This window comes from Copadichromis virginalis, linkage group LG20, assembly GCF_057382275.1.
Source record: "Copadichromis virginalis isolate Kocher_CV1m ecotype Utaka linkage group LG20, C_Virginalis_male_GT1.1, whole genome shotgun sequence".
NCBI lineage: Eukaryota > Metazoa > Chordata > Actinopteri > Cichliformes > Cichlidae > Copadichromis > Copadichromis virginalis.
The window spans coordinates 19,399,734-19,419,247 of record NC_140637.1 but is presented as its reverse complement, the minus strand read 5'-3'; the positions used below and the strand labels follow the sequence as shown (position 1 = coordinate 19,419,247).

At 39.0% G+C, this 19,514-nt stretch overlaps 1 protein-coding gene across 2 annotated transcripts in view; it reads left to right on the top strand.

Moving 5' to 3' along the window:
- dlgap4a (discs, large (Drosophila) homolog-associated protein 4a) overlaps positions 1 to 16,641 on the top strand; it is a 100,698-nt gene extending 84,057 nt beyond the window's left edge. Inside the window, exons 6-11 of one of the 2 annotated variants that reach the window (XM_085445039.1) lie at positions 9,746 to 10,185; positions 10,294 to 10,391; positions 11,378 to 11,811; positions 13,071 to 13,162; positions 13,517 to 13,660; positions 14,129 to 16,641. In XM_085445039.1, coding sequence (XP_085301165.1) covers positions 9,746 to 10,185; positions 10,294 to 10,391; positions 11,378 to 11,811; positions 13,071 to 13,162; positions 13,517 to 13,660; positions 14,129 to 14,353 — 1,433 coding nt within the window. In that variant the 3' untranslated portion in view covers positions 14,354 to 16,641. Of the gene's footprint in view, positions 1 to 9,742; positions 10,186 to 10,293; positions 10,392 to 11,377; positions 11,812 to 13,070; positions 13,163 to 13,516; positions 13,661 to 14,128 lie in introns of both variants that reach the window. The other variant, XM_085445038.1, reaches the window with a different exon arrangement.
- Positions 16,642 to 19,514: the final 2,873 nt, after the last annotated feature.

Here is a 19,514-nt window from a genome sequence, read left to right as displayed (position 1 = left end):
GTGCTTTAAATTGAGCTCATTGGGTATTTAATTTATCTCCCCGGTGGTCTTTTGGATTAACGTTAGATGAGGTAACGGCTCTCTCTTATCCCGGGTATGTGACAGTGATGTGTGTCCAGAGGCACGAAGAAAGCTATGATTCACGTTTATCTGAACCCACATGTACAATCATATTGGTCTACTATAAAATGCTTCCCTATAGGTCAGAAAGTGAGTGCTGTACTAAAGCTCATAGTGTTGTTTTGTTGACAGAAACTAGGTAATTTTTAAGTCGACTCCACTTGTAATGGTACCGGTATATTTATTTTCTAGACGTCCTGTGGTGTGAAAGGAACAAGTAATTGTCTGGACAATCCAGCTTCTTGAAATGATTTTATCTCACCTGGCACAAGTGGCTATATTTGGTCCAAAGGGCCATCTTTATTCATTCAAGACCTGTGGCACAGTCAATAATTTATCAGCTTCCTGCACTCAGTAGTGCTTCGCATTTCGGACACTTCTGCTTAGGCTTTTTAAGGACCCCTGAAACAACTAGGATGTGCACATACAGCACTGTAACATTAGAGCGAAACACAGTAACCGTACTTAGTGTTTAAATTGACTACCATTGTAAAGTTAGAAAGTAAAAACTTAAATCCTGCTTAACATGTGACCAGGTGTAATCAAACTAGGTGGCTTTGAAGCTTCAGAAAAAAAAGGTGTGTTCACTGTATCCAGAACTACATTAAACAAGACTTGGTGTGGCTGTGTTTTATCATGGACAGACTATGAGTCATTCTCCACAGTATTACACACTCTTCCTCTCACACTCATTGATGAGGTAATCTCTTGACTGAATGGCAAAGCAAGTGTAGCTTCTCAATAAGGTCAGCAGCAGACGGGCTTTCTAATGATGAATGTGGAGCTATTTGTTAACACAGTTGGACATTACAGTAAAGGCCAGTCCCATTTCCTGCTCTAATGGAATGCCTTTATCTGAGAACTGCTTTCGCATTGGTTGAAATACTTTTGTTCAATCCAAAATCGCCAGCTCCTAAAAAATACAGTTGATTTTTAACTTTATGTTGTATTTTGCGTGCTGAATACAACAATGTGTCTCAGTGTAATATACATTTTGTGTATTACACTGAGACACATTTTAGTTGTGTTTAGTCTAGACATCAGACATAACATGTTTACTGACACTAACAATCATGTATGTGTTTCTGTGTAAAAAAACAAATCAACCTCAGGTTGTTTAATTTATTTCAGTTATATTTCTAAGGGGCACACTTCACTCATGTAGAGCTTAGTGTTTTTAATTGGTCATTATTAGTTTGAAAGAGAGTGCTGTATTTTGCAGTGAAAATTATGGAGTTGTGAAAGAGCTAATCTCAGAGACTTGTGGCATGCGTCCTTGATTTAACTGATTAGCTTCCAACCCAGACTGTTGACGTACTCCAATAGGTCAGATGTAGAACCACAGATGGCCTTAAAGATGTCAGACATTTCAGTAGAAAATGATCTCCAGTAGTAGGACAGTTGGACATGTTTTTGTCTGTAGACAATTATGGAACATTTAATCTTATAATACTAGACAGAATAATGAATAACCTGTAACTGTAGTATTAATGAACCCATAGCTGTTTGTTTTCATAATGTACTTTTGGTTTGATGTTGCAGTCTGTTGATCTGTGTTTTGTGTAAGCGCTTTTGCTTTTCCTATCAGTATGTAAGCTTTGTCTGTTTAATGGCTGGCTGCCTTTCCTTCTCAATAGATGGTTTTCTCCCATGAAGTCTGCCTGCCCTACCCAGTGATTTACTGTGTCTTCACTGACACCTTTAAGCCTGTTGCCCTTGTTTCTTAAAGAGTTGTGGAAAAGCACTATGTAATCCATACCCGATTCTTGAAACTGTGGTAACAAAATTAATACATGCCACATAATGGAGCTGTAGAAACCAGCAAAATTACAGTGCAAACCAACCTGTCATTTAAATATATACAAAAACTAAAATTTGCATGAAAACCTTACAGTAGGCTGTATTAAGCTCTACTGTGCAGGAAAAGATCAACTGTTGGTGACTGGCTTCACTCCAAGTGTTGGTTTTCATGAACGTTATACTAACCTGCTGTAACCTTAAAAGTCTAAGAAGTTCAAGGCTTTCTCTTTCTAAATAACATTTGAAATTCCTTTGTTATCCTGCTATGGTAATGTTTAACTAAAAACTCTGACACGCCTCCAAAGAGTACCTCAAACAATAACAGGTTTAAGCCTAGACACACTCAAACTCAAATATCCTCCTATTTTGTGACGTCTAAGATCCTTTTGATGCAGAATCCGTTGTGTAAATATATCCATAATTTCAACAGATACCCCATGCCTAATTCAAATGTGTTATAAAACTCAAACTAATTTCCAGCTTACATGTAATTGGTTTTGATCAGATGCTCCATTTTGCATTTAATGGTTATTTAATTTGATTTAATTCATTTTTTTGAATCTCTGAATGCCTTCCTGTACATGTGAACAGTGTTTGTTTGTTTTTTCGTCAGAAGTCATGCTCAGCGTGTGTCCTGCTCTAATCTTTCAGTCTGTGACTCCCACAGTCTGTCTGTCTGTTGTGCAGTAACACTGGCTAATCTTGGACAGAGCTTCCATCTCTTTTCATGATACTTGGCTCATGTCCCGAAAGGTTTATTCACAATAGGCTACAATATTGTTTGTGAGGGTTGGTGTGTGCTTTGCTTTTATGTACACCGAACTTGGTGCTTCAGTAGAAACTAATGTTAAAGCACAGTTTCTCCCCTTGAAGTTCACTCTGCAGCAGCCTAATTAACACATCAGACTGTAAGTCAGAACTCAAAATGAGATCAGCTGTGATCACAACTTAAATCCCAAACTGGCACACCAGATATCTTAAATTAAAATAAGAAAGTAAATCAAAAAAATAAATAAACAGTTCTAATGGCATCAGTACACAGCTATGAGAATAGTCAGTCATATACATGGATGTTTTAGGCTGGTGTTCAGGTCGCATTAGTGGTCATCTGATAGCACTCAGACAGACCTGCTGATGGAGCCAGAGCATATTATGGGTCAGAGACTGCATAGCTCTCATAAGGGAAGCAATTTAAGAATTGTTTGATGATCATAGTGGTGTTGACAGCATTGGAATTTATCTAAATTGTTTTCTGAGTAAGCGAGAGCACCTCAAATAAGTGATTTGAAGACTCCTGCTGTCCATATAACCTTTCAGACTGGCAATGGGCTTTCTGAGTTCTGTTAGCTTAGTGGCTTTTAATGTCTCAAATAGCTATACTAAGAATAGAAAATGTAAAAAGTAAGAGAGTAGATGAAATGTTTGAGCTTTTAAGCCGTTCAAAGTGGGTACATTGAAACTACTATTAAATGAAAAATTTGTTTTACTATAACAATGATTACAGTAATAACAGTGTATTTGATTAAATATTGGAAACAACTTGAAATATATTTCTTGTGTTGATGAATCTACAGAGAAATGTAAGTAAAATGTGTAACTCCCCTAGTTTTTATGATACTTAAGAGTTTCAACTCATTGTTTAGCTAACCATCCAGCGGTTTTATTGTTTTGGTTCCCTGTCGGCGCACTCACAGCACTAAGTTTGGCCACACAGAGCTTCGTGCTTACTTTTTGTTTTTTTCATAGGTGCACACGCTCCAAAGTTTGAGATATTTGGGAGGCCATTATGAGTTTACGTCCAACTTCTAGTTTGAAAAAAAAAAAAAAGTAATAGTCTATAGCATTCTTTATACTTCTACTTTAGCTTTTTGTTTTGTTTTTTACATGTGTAAAACAGCAAATAGGCACAGCAGGGCTTTTTAGACTTGGAGGTGCTCTTGGTTTGTCATACACTGGCTGAAGTTCTGGAAGCAAAGATAAACCATCATCAGGCTATCAGCTGATCTTGACCCAATGTTTCAGGCATCGCAGACCTCGTCCATCGCTTCTCTGCACTACCCCTGTAGTAACCCATACGGAAAAGAAATAGTAAAAACTTATATGTGATTACTCATGAAAGTGGCCACTTTCATGAGTAAATCATATAAGGCTTACATGATTTACTCATGAAAGTGGCCACTTTCGCATTACTTTCATACATTGTTTTAGTAAGTATCCAAAACATACAAGTTTCATTATATAATTTTTCAAGGGATCTTATATCTGTTTTCACACTTATATGCTTTTCATACAAGTTTCACACAAGACAGATACAAACTTTATAAGATTTATATATATCTTTTCCATATGGGAAGGCACATGAGGGCAACTGTCATATCACATACTGATAGGGCTGCCACGATTTGTCGACTAGTCACGATTACGTCGACTATCAAAATCGTCGACGACTGATTTAATAGTCGACGTGTCGTTTGAAGCTTTGTAAGATCGCAAAAGACGCAGGAATAATAGCAGGATTTAAGAGTGTAATAACGGACTGAAACAGAAGATGGCAGCACTGCATGTACAAGGATTCCAGCTGCCGTTAAACCCCGAAGAAGAAGAAGTAGCTGTGTCCCAGAATTCATAGCGCGGCCCAGCTTAGATTCCAACAATGGCGGTAGCTAGTTAGTTTTAATATTACTCTTATTATTCTTTCTGGGTCACAAAATAAACGTTTAACAAATTTTCAGGCGAGAATGTAGCTGTGTAAACCTCAAATATCGGCTCAGTTTATCAGGACACCACCACATATTTTCAAAAGCGCTCCGACGTTTTCGGAGACGTCTGTTACCCACTAGCTCGATAGCTAGCCGGGGGCTAGGTCACTAGCGCCGTGAGAACACCGGACTCCCGGCAAATTGTTTTCAAACCCACCGCCGTCTTTCGCGACTCAGGTTAAATATATATGAGTCACATAGATAAATTAAAAATGTTGTTGTTTGGCTTTTTTTTTTTTTTTTGTATTTTATTTGTTCCTGAGTAAATCGGTTTGGCTGAGATTAAAGTTATAGTTTTTACACAGCTGAATAAACGTCAAGCAGACAGCTGATTATCAGAAGTGTGAGATGCTGGAGAATATACCCCGGTGTCCTGTTATATTTTAGATAGCAAGGAGTTTATTAAACTTTACCGAAACAATCTGCAAATTTCATTAAAATTGAATAAACTATCATCTTGTCTTTATTTTTAGTTAGCACCTTAAAAGCTTAAAGCTGTAAGCTAATGATAGTTATATAAGCTGTAGTTTTACGTCCAGTGGATGATGATCTGATTAGTCGACTAATCGCAAAAATAATCGGTGACTAGTCGACTATCAAAATAATCGTTTGTGGCAGCCCTACATACTGACAAAGGATAGCAAAATAGGTTATGCCACTTGCAAGAGGTGTAAACAATCTGCAGTCAGCCCCCTTCACTGTGAGTGAATGTTTGTAAAGGCCTATTAACTTATTTGTTGTTGTTACTTATAAATTGGGCTATTGTTGAATTGAATGAAAAGTGCACATGTGTGGTTAAGTGTTGACAGATATTTGGCTTATGATCAATTTTATTGCAGTGTGCAGTTAAGACCCAGTGCAGTCACCCAGCAAATGCAACTGAGGCATATGCTGTGACTCTGTATGTAGTACGACACAATTAACTTTGGGAATTTCATGCATCTAAGCTATGAGTACTACAAGAAGTGCCTTTCTTTGGAAATAATAAATGTTCTGTTTTGCTCCTACGAAGGCATGGTTTCTAAGTTTGACACTGCTCGCCAGGGCTGCATGAGTGACACATAGGGTGGATTCCAATCCACAGACGTGTTTGTGTATGTTTGTGGGATTTAATAAGGGCTTTACTGGTTCTGTGAGTCACAGGCTGATGATGGGAGTGCAGTGCCTACAGAATTACAGGGTGATAGGTTGCTATTTAAATTGAAACCACTACCCAGTAGAATAAATACTGCATTTTTATTATTGATTCAAAGTGGTGAGCTTTAAATTACTTGGTCAGCTAATTTTAAAGAAATATTTCATCCATCATGTGTGTCAGTAAATTCTGTATGTGGGTAGAAGCATTTGCTACTGTGTATTTTGCAACTCTTTGAGGCATATGTTGCTGATTATCGCACTGTTTAAATAGCATGCTTCCCCTTATTTCTTGTAGAAAGCCTGTGGTTTTTCCTGGTTCCTTGCTTTTTTCCCCTTTTTTTTCATATTGTAGTACATTCTATATCATGCACCAAAACCCTGCATTCAGACTGATGACAGAAAAAGAGGTACCGTTCCTATTCCTTCACCCTGAGTCAGATTGTCTTAGTTCAGTGGTAATCCACTTTCAGGCCTCATTTCAGTTTCCCTTGAAAGAATTTGTAAGCGCATAGTTCATGGGTTTCGGAGTGCCAGAATATGAAGCTTTATGTAAAGAAGTGCTCTGCTAAAGGCAAACAGTGTATCGGTCCAATACTGACCCAAATTAGTGGATCGGATATCGGAGAGAAATAAAAAATGTAATCCGATCCATTAAATATCACGAAAGCACCTCACAAAACTTGTAACATGGCGTAACTCAGCTCATAACCTTAGCACGTCGGAGCAGTATGTGTCACGTGATAGAGCAGCTGTGGCATGCGAGACCTGTCAGTGGTCTGGTTGAGCAGTTGGAGCCTCGCTACCAAACCAGCATTTCATCTCCGAGAAAGTTATCCCAGAGAGAAGTAAAGCAAGTGTGTAAGTCCATCTCTGAATGTTTGTAAAGCATTCCCACGTTAAGCTTAACAACTGATACTGAATAAGGAGCAACTGCCTCTTCTCTCTCCCACCCTCTCCTGTTGCTACTTTAGTCATGAAGCTGATCAATGATCGGCTGATCGGCTTTTCTGTTCTCTTGTTTGTTTTTGGCCCACTTTGCACCAGAAAGAGGAAACTAGCGGCTGAACAACAGCAGCACGTTTAAGCTTGATAAGCTGTTGTTAGAATGTATTTAATATTACTTTCTACACCAGGATCCTTTTCTACATAGCTGACAGCTGGTAACTGTGCAGGGGCGGGTCTAGCAAAGTTTAGCCAGGGGGGCAGGTAGGGCATTAACAGGGAAAAGGGGGCACAAAGACATACTTTTCTTTCTTATTCTCATTTAAAATGTCTAGCTTTTAACAAATAATTATCTGAATCTTACACCCAAAGTTTTAATCTGATATAAGATGTATAGAAGTCCATTACTGTATATAGTAACTATTAAGTCTAATATACCCTAGTAAGCTATAGTACTTTTTCCTTCAGGAAAGTACCATCTGTGCAGTCTGCACAGTCTTTCTGTTGAAGAAAGATGTTGAATCTATTTAATTATTGTGGAAAAATAATTGATTTCTGTGCATTTTATTTAATTTTTTTTGCATGTGCATTAAATTAAAGTTGATTACGTCGATTAAGCATCGATGTAATCAACCTAACCCTGTTAGTTAGGTTGCTTAATATTTTTACCAAGTACTCTTTAAAATACCATAATAGGGAGGAATGTGTAGGTTTAAGTTTATTAGATTGATCAGTATTGCTGAACTATGAAATATTTTGGGTGCAGTGTATTTTTTGCATACGGGTATAACAGAATAGCTTTAGTGTTTTTGTTTTTGTTTTTAAACTTGAGTTTGAACTTGAAAAACAGTTTTATTGATTAAAAAATACACTATCTGATTCATATCGGTATCGGCAGATATCCAAATTTATGATATCGGTATCGGACATAAAAAAGTGGTATCGTGCCGTCTCTAGTTTTTACTTACTAAATACTTAATTATAAAATAGTAATTGTTGAGTATTGGATTTGAGTTTGTAAAATGAAAAAGTCATTATTAGGGATGGGTATCGTTTAGGTTTTATCCGATACCGGTGCCAAATCGGTACTTTTGAAACGGTGCCGGTGCTCAAACGGTGCTCAAACCGGTGCTTAAAGAATGGAGAACACAAAATTGGTCCAAAAACCTCTCATGTTCAGCTGTTTTTTGTAAAAATATAACAATGTTAGCCTTTTCTGCAGCTATGGGGCATATATGGTATCACTCTTGGCTGGAAGCAGTGCTTAAACAATGGAAAAAAACACAAACTTTGTCCTAAACCTCTCATGTTTAACTGTTTTCCACTTTTTCTTTGGTCATTTTAGCCTTTTTAGCCAGGGTGAAGGGAGTATCTGCCATCAAACAAGAAGACAGCCGCATGTAGCTATGATGATGTTTGCTAGTTCACCTTACATGCATTAATGTAATAACGTGGTTAGCCTACTCAACGTAAATTAGCTACTCACGCAGAGAAGAACGGCTGCTGCCACCATCATCCGTCATCATTTCTGCTACACTGGCAGGGCTAGGGGCCAGGACTCTCCTCTTCGGGTTTTTGGGGGATGTTGCATAACAGGCAACCCACCCGCAGTAGATGCGCTCGGTGTGAGGTCTCGCAGCAAGCTATCAAATACGGCGCATTTCTGGGCTTTTAAAAAAAACGCTATGCGTCGCCAGGTGTTTCATCGGATTTGAGGTGTTACCTCCTTTGACAGTATCACAGTATCAGCTTAAAGCACTTGTTGCAGGCTGCTGAGTTTGCATATTTTGCTATGAAGTACAGCCCGACTTTTGACCGCTTCGCCTTGGACATTTTTAATCTGTAGCTCTGCTCTAACAGAACGTACGTACCTGGCCCCGCCTACTATCCTCGGAAACGTAAAATGATTGGCTAGAATCTAAAGTGTATCACAGCTCAGGAAAAAAAAGCACCGAAATAAAGCACCGAAATGTGCGCTGCTTTTCGGTCTGGTTACTACCGTTTATGTCAGAACGCACCGGACACCGGTACCCATCCCTAGTCATTATTGAAAACACTAGTCGTCGGTGGAGTTTCTCTCTGATCCATTCTATCCTGTTTGATTTGAAAAATTAAGAACTAGTAGCCAAAAATCCATAGGAGGAAATGATGATAAGGACCAAATTCTACGTATCTATGCATGTTGCTGCCGATATAGTGTTTACAAGGCCAGTTGTCGCTGATTGGTCTAACAAAGCTGAATGTATTGAGAACAAATGAAAGAGGGAGGCTCAATGGTAGTTGAAAGAACAGAGCAAGTGGAGGAGGGGAATAAAATACAATTGTTTGATTCCTTTTTGTTATGCTGTGGAAACAAAAGAAAAACATCACACACACAGATAGCCAGTCAAGTTTTGAATGTTTTCCTGCTTCCTTTCCTATTCATACATTTACTGAAACATGTCAAGCATGACTGGGGAAAAAATGCAAAATGCAACAGGATAACTTTATTTATATGACTAATCTGTACTTCAAATGGGATGAAAACACAAACAAAAGCTCAAAAATAGACTGCTACCCTCAGTTCCTGGATCCATAAGACCTAGAACTGTTGAGCTGAATATCACTAGAGAAGGCAGAGTTGTCTGCCTGACAGTCCCCAGAGCAAAAGGCCTGTGAAGGTGTGGCATATAAAGGAAGATCTCCAGAGACAGGCTGACGTCAATGGAAAACAGCCACCAACAGAAGTACATTACTGTAAGCATAGAGGTAGCTTTTAGTACAGCCCAATAGAGACAGCAATAAGGGCAAGGTACACGTTTGTTTTTCAGATAGCCATGTTAATAGTTTTATGTTTTGGCATTTGGTACACACCAGCTGGTTTAGGGCTGGCTTAGTCGTGCTTTGTTTCAGTAGTCTTATGTGACAAAGTGCAGGATTCCCTTTCTAAGCCTTATGTTTTCATTCTTTTTGTTTTCTTTTTTTTTCTGTTCTTTTTTTGTCAGCAGTCAGCAATAGGAAAGCTCCACCTCCAGTCCCTCCCCGTACCACCTCCAAGCCCCTCATCTCAGTGACATTACAGAGCAGCACCGAGTCAGCCCAAGACACATACCTTGACCAGCAGGACCGTGGCAGTGAGGTCAACAGCCAGTCAGGACGGAGCAACTCCTCTGACAGCCTCTGTAGCATACGCACGGGTAGCCTGGCTAAGGGGACCCAGCCTCCACCAGCGCCTGTCCCTGCTGCAACCCCAGCACCATCTGCAGGCTCCATACCTCCTGTTCCAGCCCCCCGTGACCTCCCAACTACCACCACCACAACCACTACTGTTGCTACAAGTACCACTTCCACATATACTCAGTCCCAAAATGACACCCTAAGCAGTGGTACCACTCTAGAGCAGCCCCCGACTGCACCCAAGAGGAAACTTTCCTCTATTGGAATTCAAGTAAGTTTCTTTTTTTTGTTGTTGTTGTTGCTGGAGATATAATCAAGCAGAGACAGACAGACAAACCGAGTTGCATTTCACTGATATATTGTGTTGTTCATTTTTCAGGTTGATTGTCTTCTGCCAGTTCCAAGAGAAGAACCCCTGCTGCTGGCTAAACCTCTTAAGTTTCAGTCAATCGGAGTTCAAGTTGAAAACGGCAGGCCGTAAGTATACACTCATGTTTCCAGGCTTAAGCCTAATGTAGAGTTCTGTGGTAAATTTATGTCCTAATTTATGAGGTAACTGGAAATTGCTTTCATTCCTACACTGGAACCTGAAGTTACTAGGTAGATCTGATGTAGAAGTATAATTATAATTGTAAAACACAATAAAGAAAGAAAATAGATTTTTGTGACAGAAGATGTTAATTTTTACATCTTCTAATTTTTGTCATTAGTGGTTTGATTTGAGTTTCATTGATCAGCTTCCTGCAGAGGTCCATTTTATATGCCCAGATGGGTCACACCTGTTTTTGCAGTACAAGATGGGGAGGGTTGGATAATGTTAAATAGGCACTATAGATGTGCTATAGTTATATTATTGGCTTTAAAACAATGGTATTCTGGTGGTGGTGTTTGTTTTTTTTAACTCTACTGTCAGGCCTGGTTTTAATGTGCTGTAGCTCTTGTACTTTTCCCTTCCTAACTGCATGCACTTACTATCTCATTATTTCATCTCTGTTGCTCGTGCATCTGCAGCCTATACAGCAGTGAGTGGCTAAGGTCATTCAGCAGTCAGCCTGGCAGCAGCATAGCGCTCTGATTGATGGATTTTTACTCTTGTTTTGACTGTAGTGAGCTGAACATAGTGAGAAAGAGGCCATTTAAACTTTTGCAGAACACTGTAATTTCCCGTAATCACATTTGTTTGACAGTCCACTCTTTTTCTCCTGCTTATTATCTGTGAAGCCAGTTGTCTGATAAGCTTTCATGTTGTATACCTGATTTGTTGCTAATATCTGTACTGTCACATCCTCAATGCTATCTTTCCGAGTCTTTGCAGTAAATGATAATGCACAATCAGCTGCCACAGTCTTGTCAGTCAAATGCACTGACCTAGATCTGTTACTGTGGAACATGTTTGCCCCATCACTTAATTGTCTTTTTTGTTGAAGTTTGTCAGAAGCTGATATTTATGCATGTGTCTGCAGTCTCAGCCGGGACAGCAGCATGGCCTCCAGACAAAATACAGAGACTGAGCCTCAGGAGCCTAAGGATGCCGCACCCATAGAAAACAACACAACCAACTGCGCCAACAGTCAGACGGTGAATACTGCGCCGAACGGACGGGACAAAGCCATGGAGCAGCAGCCACTTAAACACAACTCAGCACCATCCAGGATATCCATCTCACCCCCAGAGACTCTCGACCCAGCTTTAGACCCCTCCTCGTTGCCGCCTCCAGATCCCAGCCTCGAGTCTGGAAACTGCAGCAGCCAGGGAGATGCTGTTCAGCCTACCACGCCAGCATGTCTCAGAGACGGCAACTGGTTTCTGAAGCTACTGCAGGCTGAAACAGGCCGCATGGAGGGATGGTGTCAGCAGATGGAGCAGGAGACCAAAGACAACAAGCTCTCAGAGGAGGGTAGGTGACAGAAATGGATAAGGTGGCTATCAGCACATTTACATAGGCCCCATTTTACTTTTGTCATGTGTCCTGTTTTCAGATAAGATATAATAATCTCATTTGCCCTTTGCCACATATGCTGTATGCCTGTCTGTTGGCCAGATCACAAATCCCTTTGCAATCTGTCTTAATTTTCCCACGCAACATGCAAATCAGGGTTGGGCCTTTTCCAGACTGGTGTTATCGCTTCTGTCGCTCTTACTCCCTCTCACTCACCCATGCAGATCAGCACTATCTCTGTTGTCATTCAAGTGCAAAACAGATCAAGGGCCAGATAAATCCCACAGCATGTGAGATTAATGTCAGTTTACACATGTAAGAAAGTGCTGTGTTTACGCACAGTATTTACTTGGTACTTGTTTTTTTACATTTTGAACATTTGGCTTGAATCCTCAACTAGTAATGAAAAATTGAAATGAAATTATTAAAAAACTAAGCATATTAGGTTGATTTCAAGAGTATCTTTCAACGTTAGATGTTAATGTGCTACAAAGAAAGATGTTTATTTTTTTTTTAAAAGAGCCACAGTTGTATAAAAATTGAAAGAAATCTGCTATCAGTTAATTGCCAAGAAGAATTGAGTTGCTGTGCTTGTTAGTGAAGTTCACCGACAGGACACTAGGTCAGGTCTCATCCCTGTTGATTAAGGACACAGAGACAAAGCATGACAGTCATTACTGCCATTGATTCACAGTACTACAGCTTATTAGAGAGGACGGGGGCAAGGTAAGCATTAGTTTAGCTATAACAGAGCCACTGCAGACTCATTTCACTTATTCATGTCCCAAAATACCACTCAGGCTCTTAAGTAGATCAATCTCTGCAATGCCTTAAATATGAATGAGCAAGAAGCAGATGAGCAGTGTAGGCTCCTTCAGATAATCATTCCTCCTACTCTCTGTGGACCTGAATTATGAATTTCCATTTACATGCAAATACATGACTGAAAGAATCTTTTGTTGTCAACGCTATAAAAGAGTTTATAAAATACTTGTAAGAAAATTATTTACTGTCAAGCAAGGTTAAATGGTAATTGTTAGTAAACACATTGCATCACACATCTTCACGTCTTGACCCTTTATGTACTTGAACTCAGACATGCAAAAAGACTCGTGTATTAACTCTAAAACTCAAAGTTTGTTTCTAATGTGTCTTTTTATTCTAACTGGAAATGTTTGTTTGCTTGTTAAGGGTTTGTCATATTTGTGTCTTTGTAGTTTTGGGGACGATCCGCAGTGCAGTAGGGAGTGCTCAGCTCCTCATATCACAGAAGTTTGAGCAGTTCAGAGGGCTCTGTAATGAGAACTTGGTGAGTGGCTTCATTATGTCCTGTTGAGTGTGTGTGTGTTTGCTGTCCTTCTTTTGTTGCCCAATTGTAAAAGATCATTTGTTTTCCATTATTTGACCTACGTAAAGTGAGATCTCATTATTTTATGTTAATTAGGAAAGTTTCAAGCAGAAATGCAAACTTCACACCGATCTTACACGATTGTTCACTTGTCCTACTGCAATATTCTAATTGTTGATTGGCGTCAAATGTATTTTATTTTCATCTATTTGCTTAAAGGCAGGCTGCCCGGGAAGTATTTGTGTGGGTAAGGATGTGACTAATTTTCTCTGTTTGGTCCAAATCTATTCATCTGTCTCACTTTCCTTTCCCTAGAATATAAATGCCAACCCACGACCAACATCGCAGGACCTTGCAGGGTTCTGGGATCTGCTACAGCTCTCGATAGAAGACATCAGTATGAAGTTTGATGAGCTCTACCAACTTAAAGCCAACAACTGGCAGCTTCCTGAGAAGAAGGTGATGTTGGGTACCTTACATTTTTGTTTCACTTGAGATTTTTAGATTGGTGCCATGGGTAGAGTTGTCATAATTAGTCATTCAGCAAAAAGTTAATCAGCATAATATTTCTTTGGTAGTTTTTCAAGTAAAACTGCTAAATGTTCTCTGGTGCCAGCTCCTTAGCAGTGTGAATTTTTCTGTTTTAAATGGCTAGAAATTGGACACCATTGTTTTTTTTGGATAGTTGGCTCATTAAGCCAAATGAAGTTGAAGATATTTCAGAATTTTCTGACATTTTAATTTAATTGACAGCTTGATCAATAATGAGTGTTAATTTCAGTTGTAAATGCAAGCCTGGAGGATTTTAAATTATTTCCTAAGTGCTTAATGGACTACATATGACACTTAATCATCACTACTGGAAGTGTGTTTTGCTAGTGCCACACCATATCTCACTCTTTTCCCCTCTTGACATAATTTCCTCAGGATGAAAACAAGCAGCTTCCATCATCTGTGCCAAAGAAGCAGAGTAAGCCGCGGCTGTCAGCAGAGAAGGACAAGAGCGTGGACTCTGCTGCAGACAAGCAGCGGCAAGAAGCCAGAAAAAGGTTGATGGCAGCAAAGCGTGCGGCATCAGTACGACAGAACTCCGCCACAGAAAGTGCTGACAGCATCGAAATCTACGTCCCCGAGGCCCAGACCCGCCTCTGAGAGCAAACCAGCACCGATCAAAAAATTGCTAACGCACTTCAGACATTCATTGACACAACACAAATCTGAGACACACACAAAATATATATATATTGGATGCACAGCACAGAGGCCAATCCCTCATAGCTGCACAGGAGATATGTGGGGATCACAAATAATCAAGAAAAATGCAGATCACCAACCTGCTGCCATGGGACAGAAGTAACCTTGACAGATGTTAAATACTATTGTTATTATTGATATTATAATAATTATTATTATCTCCTAAAGTATTTCAAGACTGTCTTAAATGTGCAAGTATCTTCGATAAGGACATCCTGTACCTTGTGAGCTGAAGAATCTTGGTATCCCAGAAGTTTACTCTCTTAAAAACTCCCTTCACTGCTGAGTCTACCGGCAAGTTGCGGCTGCCAGGTTTACGAGCTGAGCGACCATCCACACACACTCAGGACACACATGCAGGTGTACTCACTGTCCACAGAGTCTTCCTGTTCTCTCTCTTTGTATTTGGCTGCCACTCGTTGGGTGTGGTGTGTACGCTTTACTGTGTAAGAATTATAAGATGGCGTTAGTGTACTCAGAGGTTTAAAATGCAGAGAACCAGAGGAAGGCAGTAGCATATATATTATAAATATCACACTATTACAATGTTCATTTTGTAAATGTTGTATACCAGATTATTTGTTAGAAAGAGGTCAGTGTTCAGTACCAAGGTAGTTTTTTATAGATCGAGTACATTTACTGTCATGATATATTAGCACTTGATGCAATCATTCACTCCCCATTTATCTTCCTCTTCTTTTCACCAGTGCACATTACACAGTCTGTGGATACCCATTCTTAAAGTCTTACTTTGGTTAGTTTTTGGTAAGGGATATGAGGAAGGATCGCCCAGCCAGTGAGGAAAAAGTGGAATGTATGAAATGTATGCGTTTGCAGCTCATGTTGACTTGATCACTGCACTTTCCATTCACCTCAGATCAAGTTTGCCCACCTTTTGTTATCCTAATCATTCTGACCTTCACTACATCCTCATGCGATGTAGGGGGACCAAGACATTCACCACTTGATATGGCATTCCCATTCAACCAGACTTGTGTGTGAGGGTGGGGGTTTCCTTGCTTCTGGAAAGAAAATGGAATAGCATAGCAATAATAAAATCCTATTAGAACAAGCAATGCAGTAGGTACCCAGTCTTAAGTTATTTAATCAACATTTCCAGTAGGACTTTATTAGCATGAAGGATGAATGTTTTGGGGTTTTCTTTGTTCTTCTATGAACTAACTTTCCTTAAAATAACAAGAATCTCAGGTTGAACACTTAAGCTCAACAGTGAAAACCACTATGGATGGAATATTTATTATACAGCCTCTGGGCCAAAATCTTGGATCCTTTGCCAAATATTCCATAGGACTCCAGGCCTACATGGTGTTCTTCTATAAGGAAAAGGACTTTTTAGTAAGATTCGGTGATGTAACGAAAGGGGTCAGTTTGACTCCTCTGAAATCACCATTCCTTTACGACCCTTTCTAGCAGCTAGAACTCCCACCCCTTTTGAAAATGAAGAACTGTGGTACAATGTTTGTTTTGGGGGGTTTTTGTTTGTTTGTTTTTTATGCCATTTGACACATTTTTGTGACATTCATCCAAAATGAGATCAATCTAAACATGCGTGGACGTCTGTAATTTACAATAATAAATGGTGCTGCGAGGGATTTGATATTGTGCCAACGTGGCAATGATCATCAACCTTTTAGTTTCATCTTATTAGGATTTTATTTAATGTTATTATTATTTAATCTGCTCATGAATTCAGTTGCCTGTGTGTGCATTCTCAGAAAAGTTTGTGTTTGCATCCGCTCACTCCAGATATGCTATGCCTCATCTCTGTATAAGCTCATGACACTTTGGCTATGGGACTGGAATAGTTTCCATGTTTCCAGTTTCTTAAATGGAAACTCAAGTGCCAAGGGTATATGAGTGGAACAGGGCATAGCACATACTCATGCTAAAGTGTAGGCAGTGTAGGTTGACTCACTTTTTCTTTTTCTTTTTTGTTGCAAGAGCTGGCTCTCCCCCTACTGGTCAGTTTTTTGCATGACACTCCAGACATTTTGTTCTGCTCCATTTTGAATTTTTAGTTGACGTCCAAAAAGACACGAAATTGAACTGGGAATGCTGACACAACACTGCGTTGTCAAATTTCTTATTCTCTTATTTGTATTACATCAACAATGGACATGTGCATTTCATTGTCCAAAGAAATCATTAAACATCCCTTTGCTACATGTCCTGTCATCATTCTTGCTGTCTTTTTTTATTGCACTCATTCATGAAACGGTAGTAATATTAGCTGCGAAGTTAATATTACACAGATAAATCACAAGCATTAGAGTAGATCTTTTATTGTTACCGTGTAATCTCTAAAAGCATGGCCTTCTTACATATAAAATATACAAAGATCCTTGCCAGTGAATTTTCAGTATTCCATATCATGGGTCTTACAAATTATCTGAAGCTATTAAATCTGTGTAAGGCATTCAGGGTATGCACTGTACGTAAGTGTTTATTACTGTGACAAATGGTGGAAAGTCCTTTACTTTTTATCTTCTATCATTTGAGAGCTGGATCCCTTTATTTGCCTGTGTACTGAACTTTTAAGAGAGCAAGACCTGATCAGGGATCTTCAGACAGTTTGTTTACCAGTACTTCCTGAGTTTCAAAGGGCTACAAAATGGACACATGATGACCAGAAGGTGCAACTCTAGAGGCAGGTTATGTGGATTTGCTATTCAGCCACCATGTGGACGAGGCAATATTCTTCGGCTAAGACGTTTCTAGAAGTTTTTGAAGACACAGACATTTTGGGTAATCTTTTGGGTAAAAATTGGGTCATTGGTTGTGCTTAATGGACAGAAAGCCCATTCTGACTTCAGTGCTCACCCTTGTGGCCACATATCTGTCCTCTCAGAGACCAGCCAGGAAAATGAGCAAAAACTATGTAGTTCCAGATTATCTCCTACTGACAAACATTATTTTACAAAATAAGCACATATCTTGCAGACAAAGGGTTGTTTAATGTTATGGTGTATTAGTTAGACACTGTGAGGCTAGTTTCTTTTAAGAGAATAAAGAATTGTGATTCCCATGACTTATGAGTTGGCACTTTTTCTGTGTTAATTAAATGTAGAATTAAATGGGAATGCCACTCATATTTGAAGTTCACTGTATGTTTTTTTTCCTTGGAAATATGTTTTTAAAAAGATACCACAATTCTATCTTGGTTGTTCTTGCAGCTTTTTAGTCCATCTAGGCATGTTGTCCTGGTAACACTAACAATGACAAAGGACATGTAGAGAAACAAACCCTTAACCCTTCTTGTAAGATATTCAGAGGTATCCATCCTGCTGGGGGCTTTTTGATGGCAGGAAGGTTCTGTTCCACTTGTGTACTTGAATGCAAACACACTGCAAAACAATACAATAGCTAAGATTACCTTTAATCTATGATGAAACATTTCTATATTAATGGGAGTGGCCTCTTCCACACTGACGATGCCTCCATATATGGGACACAAAGAGTCACTGAATAGTGATCATCAAAACACAATTTAAGGGAATATCTTCCAGAAGAGTGCCAGTGGAGTACTTTGTATGTCGTCAGTTTTTTTCAGTTCAAGCGTTGGGTTTTTCTTACTTTATTTGTCACTTTTGTCTGCTTTTTTGCTTTGTCTTTTATTTTTGGTCTTTTAGTTAAAATGAATGGAAAATAATCCAATATGTTTCAAATAGTGTCCAACTTTGTTTTAAGTGCTGGGAAAGGCTGTTTCAGCACGACACACTAAACCAAGTCAGTTTGTTTGTTGAGCAACTGGACCTGCTTCCACAGAGGCTTGACATAAACCCCAATCAAACACTGCTCTAATTAATTTGAACACAGACTGTGAGCAACCCCGTATCACACAACAAGACTGGCCAACCTCACAAATGTTCTCATGGATTAGTAAGAGCTAATCCCAGCAGCCAGGCTTCAAAACTTCATGAAAAATCCTCCCATTACTGTAGTTGCAATTCCAGTGGTACATCCAAGCTCTTAATTGTATTCCGAAAAGCAATAACATATAAGCATAATGTGAAAGTGTCAACACACTTTTTTGCCATATAACGTTAACACATGGAAACACAACCAAAAAAAAAAGCATGTTCAAAGCAAAGACGTTCTTACTGCCCTGTTGCATTGTGCTGCATCACACTCATACTTCCTGTCATTTGATCCCTGTTACTACATTACAACTACAGTGCAGAACGGACGAAAAAGAGCAAATGAAATGAGGGAGAAACATAGAGGAGAGTGTTGTGGGTGATAATAATTAAAAACACAGACTCTAGTAAAAGCAGAAGAGGTTTTGTTAGAGACATTCTCTGTCAGTGAACACTTGCAAGTCTTCTGGATTTGAGTTTTCAGCTCATATTTTATTCAGCAGCTTTTTGTACATTAATAATATGTGCTTCATATTATGTTAGTTATGTTTATTGTTAACACTGTCAGTGAAACTGAAAACATATCACTACCAAGACAGCAAGTACAATAGATATCTTCTTAGGCACTTTAAGCGTGAAATTCTGGGATGATAAAAATGTTTAATGAGCTGATAGTTGCTGTCATTATATTTTTGTGTGTTTATTTTATTTTTGCTGTCATTTACACCTCCTATACAAAATAACTGAACTATTTTAAAGCCTTTCAACTCCATAACAACTATAATGATAGTCTATGCAGCCAAAATCACAACAGCTAAAGGTCAGCCACTGCATAGGTAAAATGCCATTTTATCTGGCATCAGGGCAATAGCAGTTAACAAGGCCAGCAAAAGGGCCAACATGACACTAATAGGTCAGTATTTATTAGTATAATATTAGTATGTGGCTCCACTTTTGAGATTATACAGTTAGGTCCATAATTTGCTGGACAAAGTAAACGTCTCAGTGGATTTTGAATCAAAACATCAATATGTGATTGAAGTGCAGACTTTCTTTTCTTAGGTGGATTAAAGATGTTTAAATGTTTAATAAATAATAATAATAATAAAAATGTTTAATAAATAAAGCTATTTTCAGAAGCTCAAAATTAACTGGACAGACACAATTTTGAGGATTGTTTT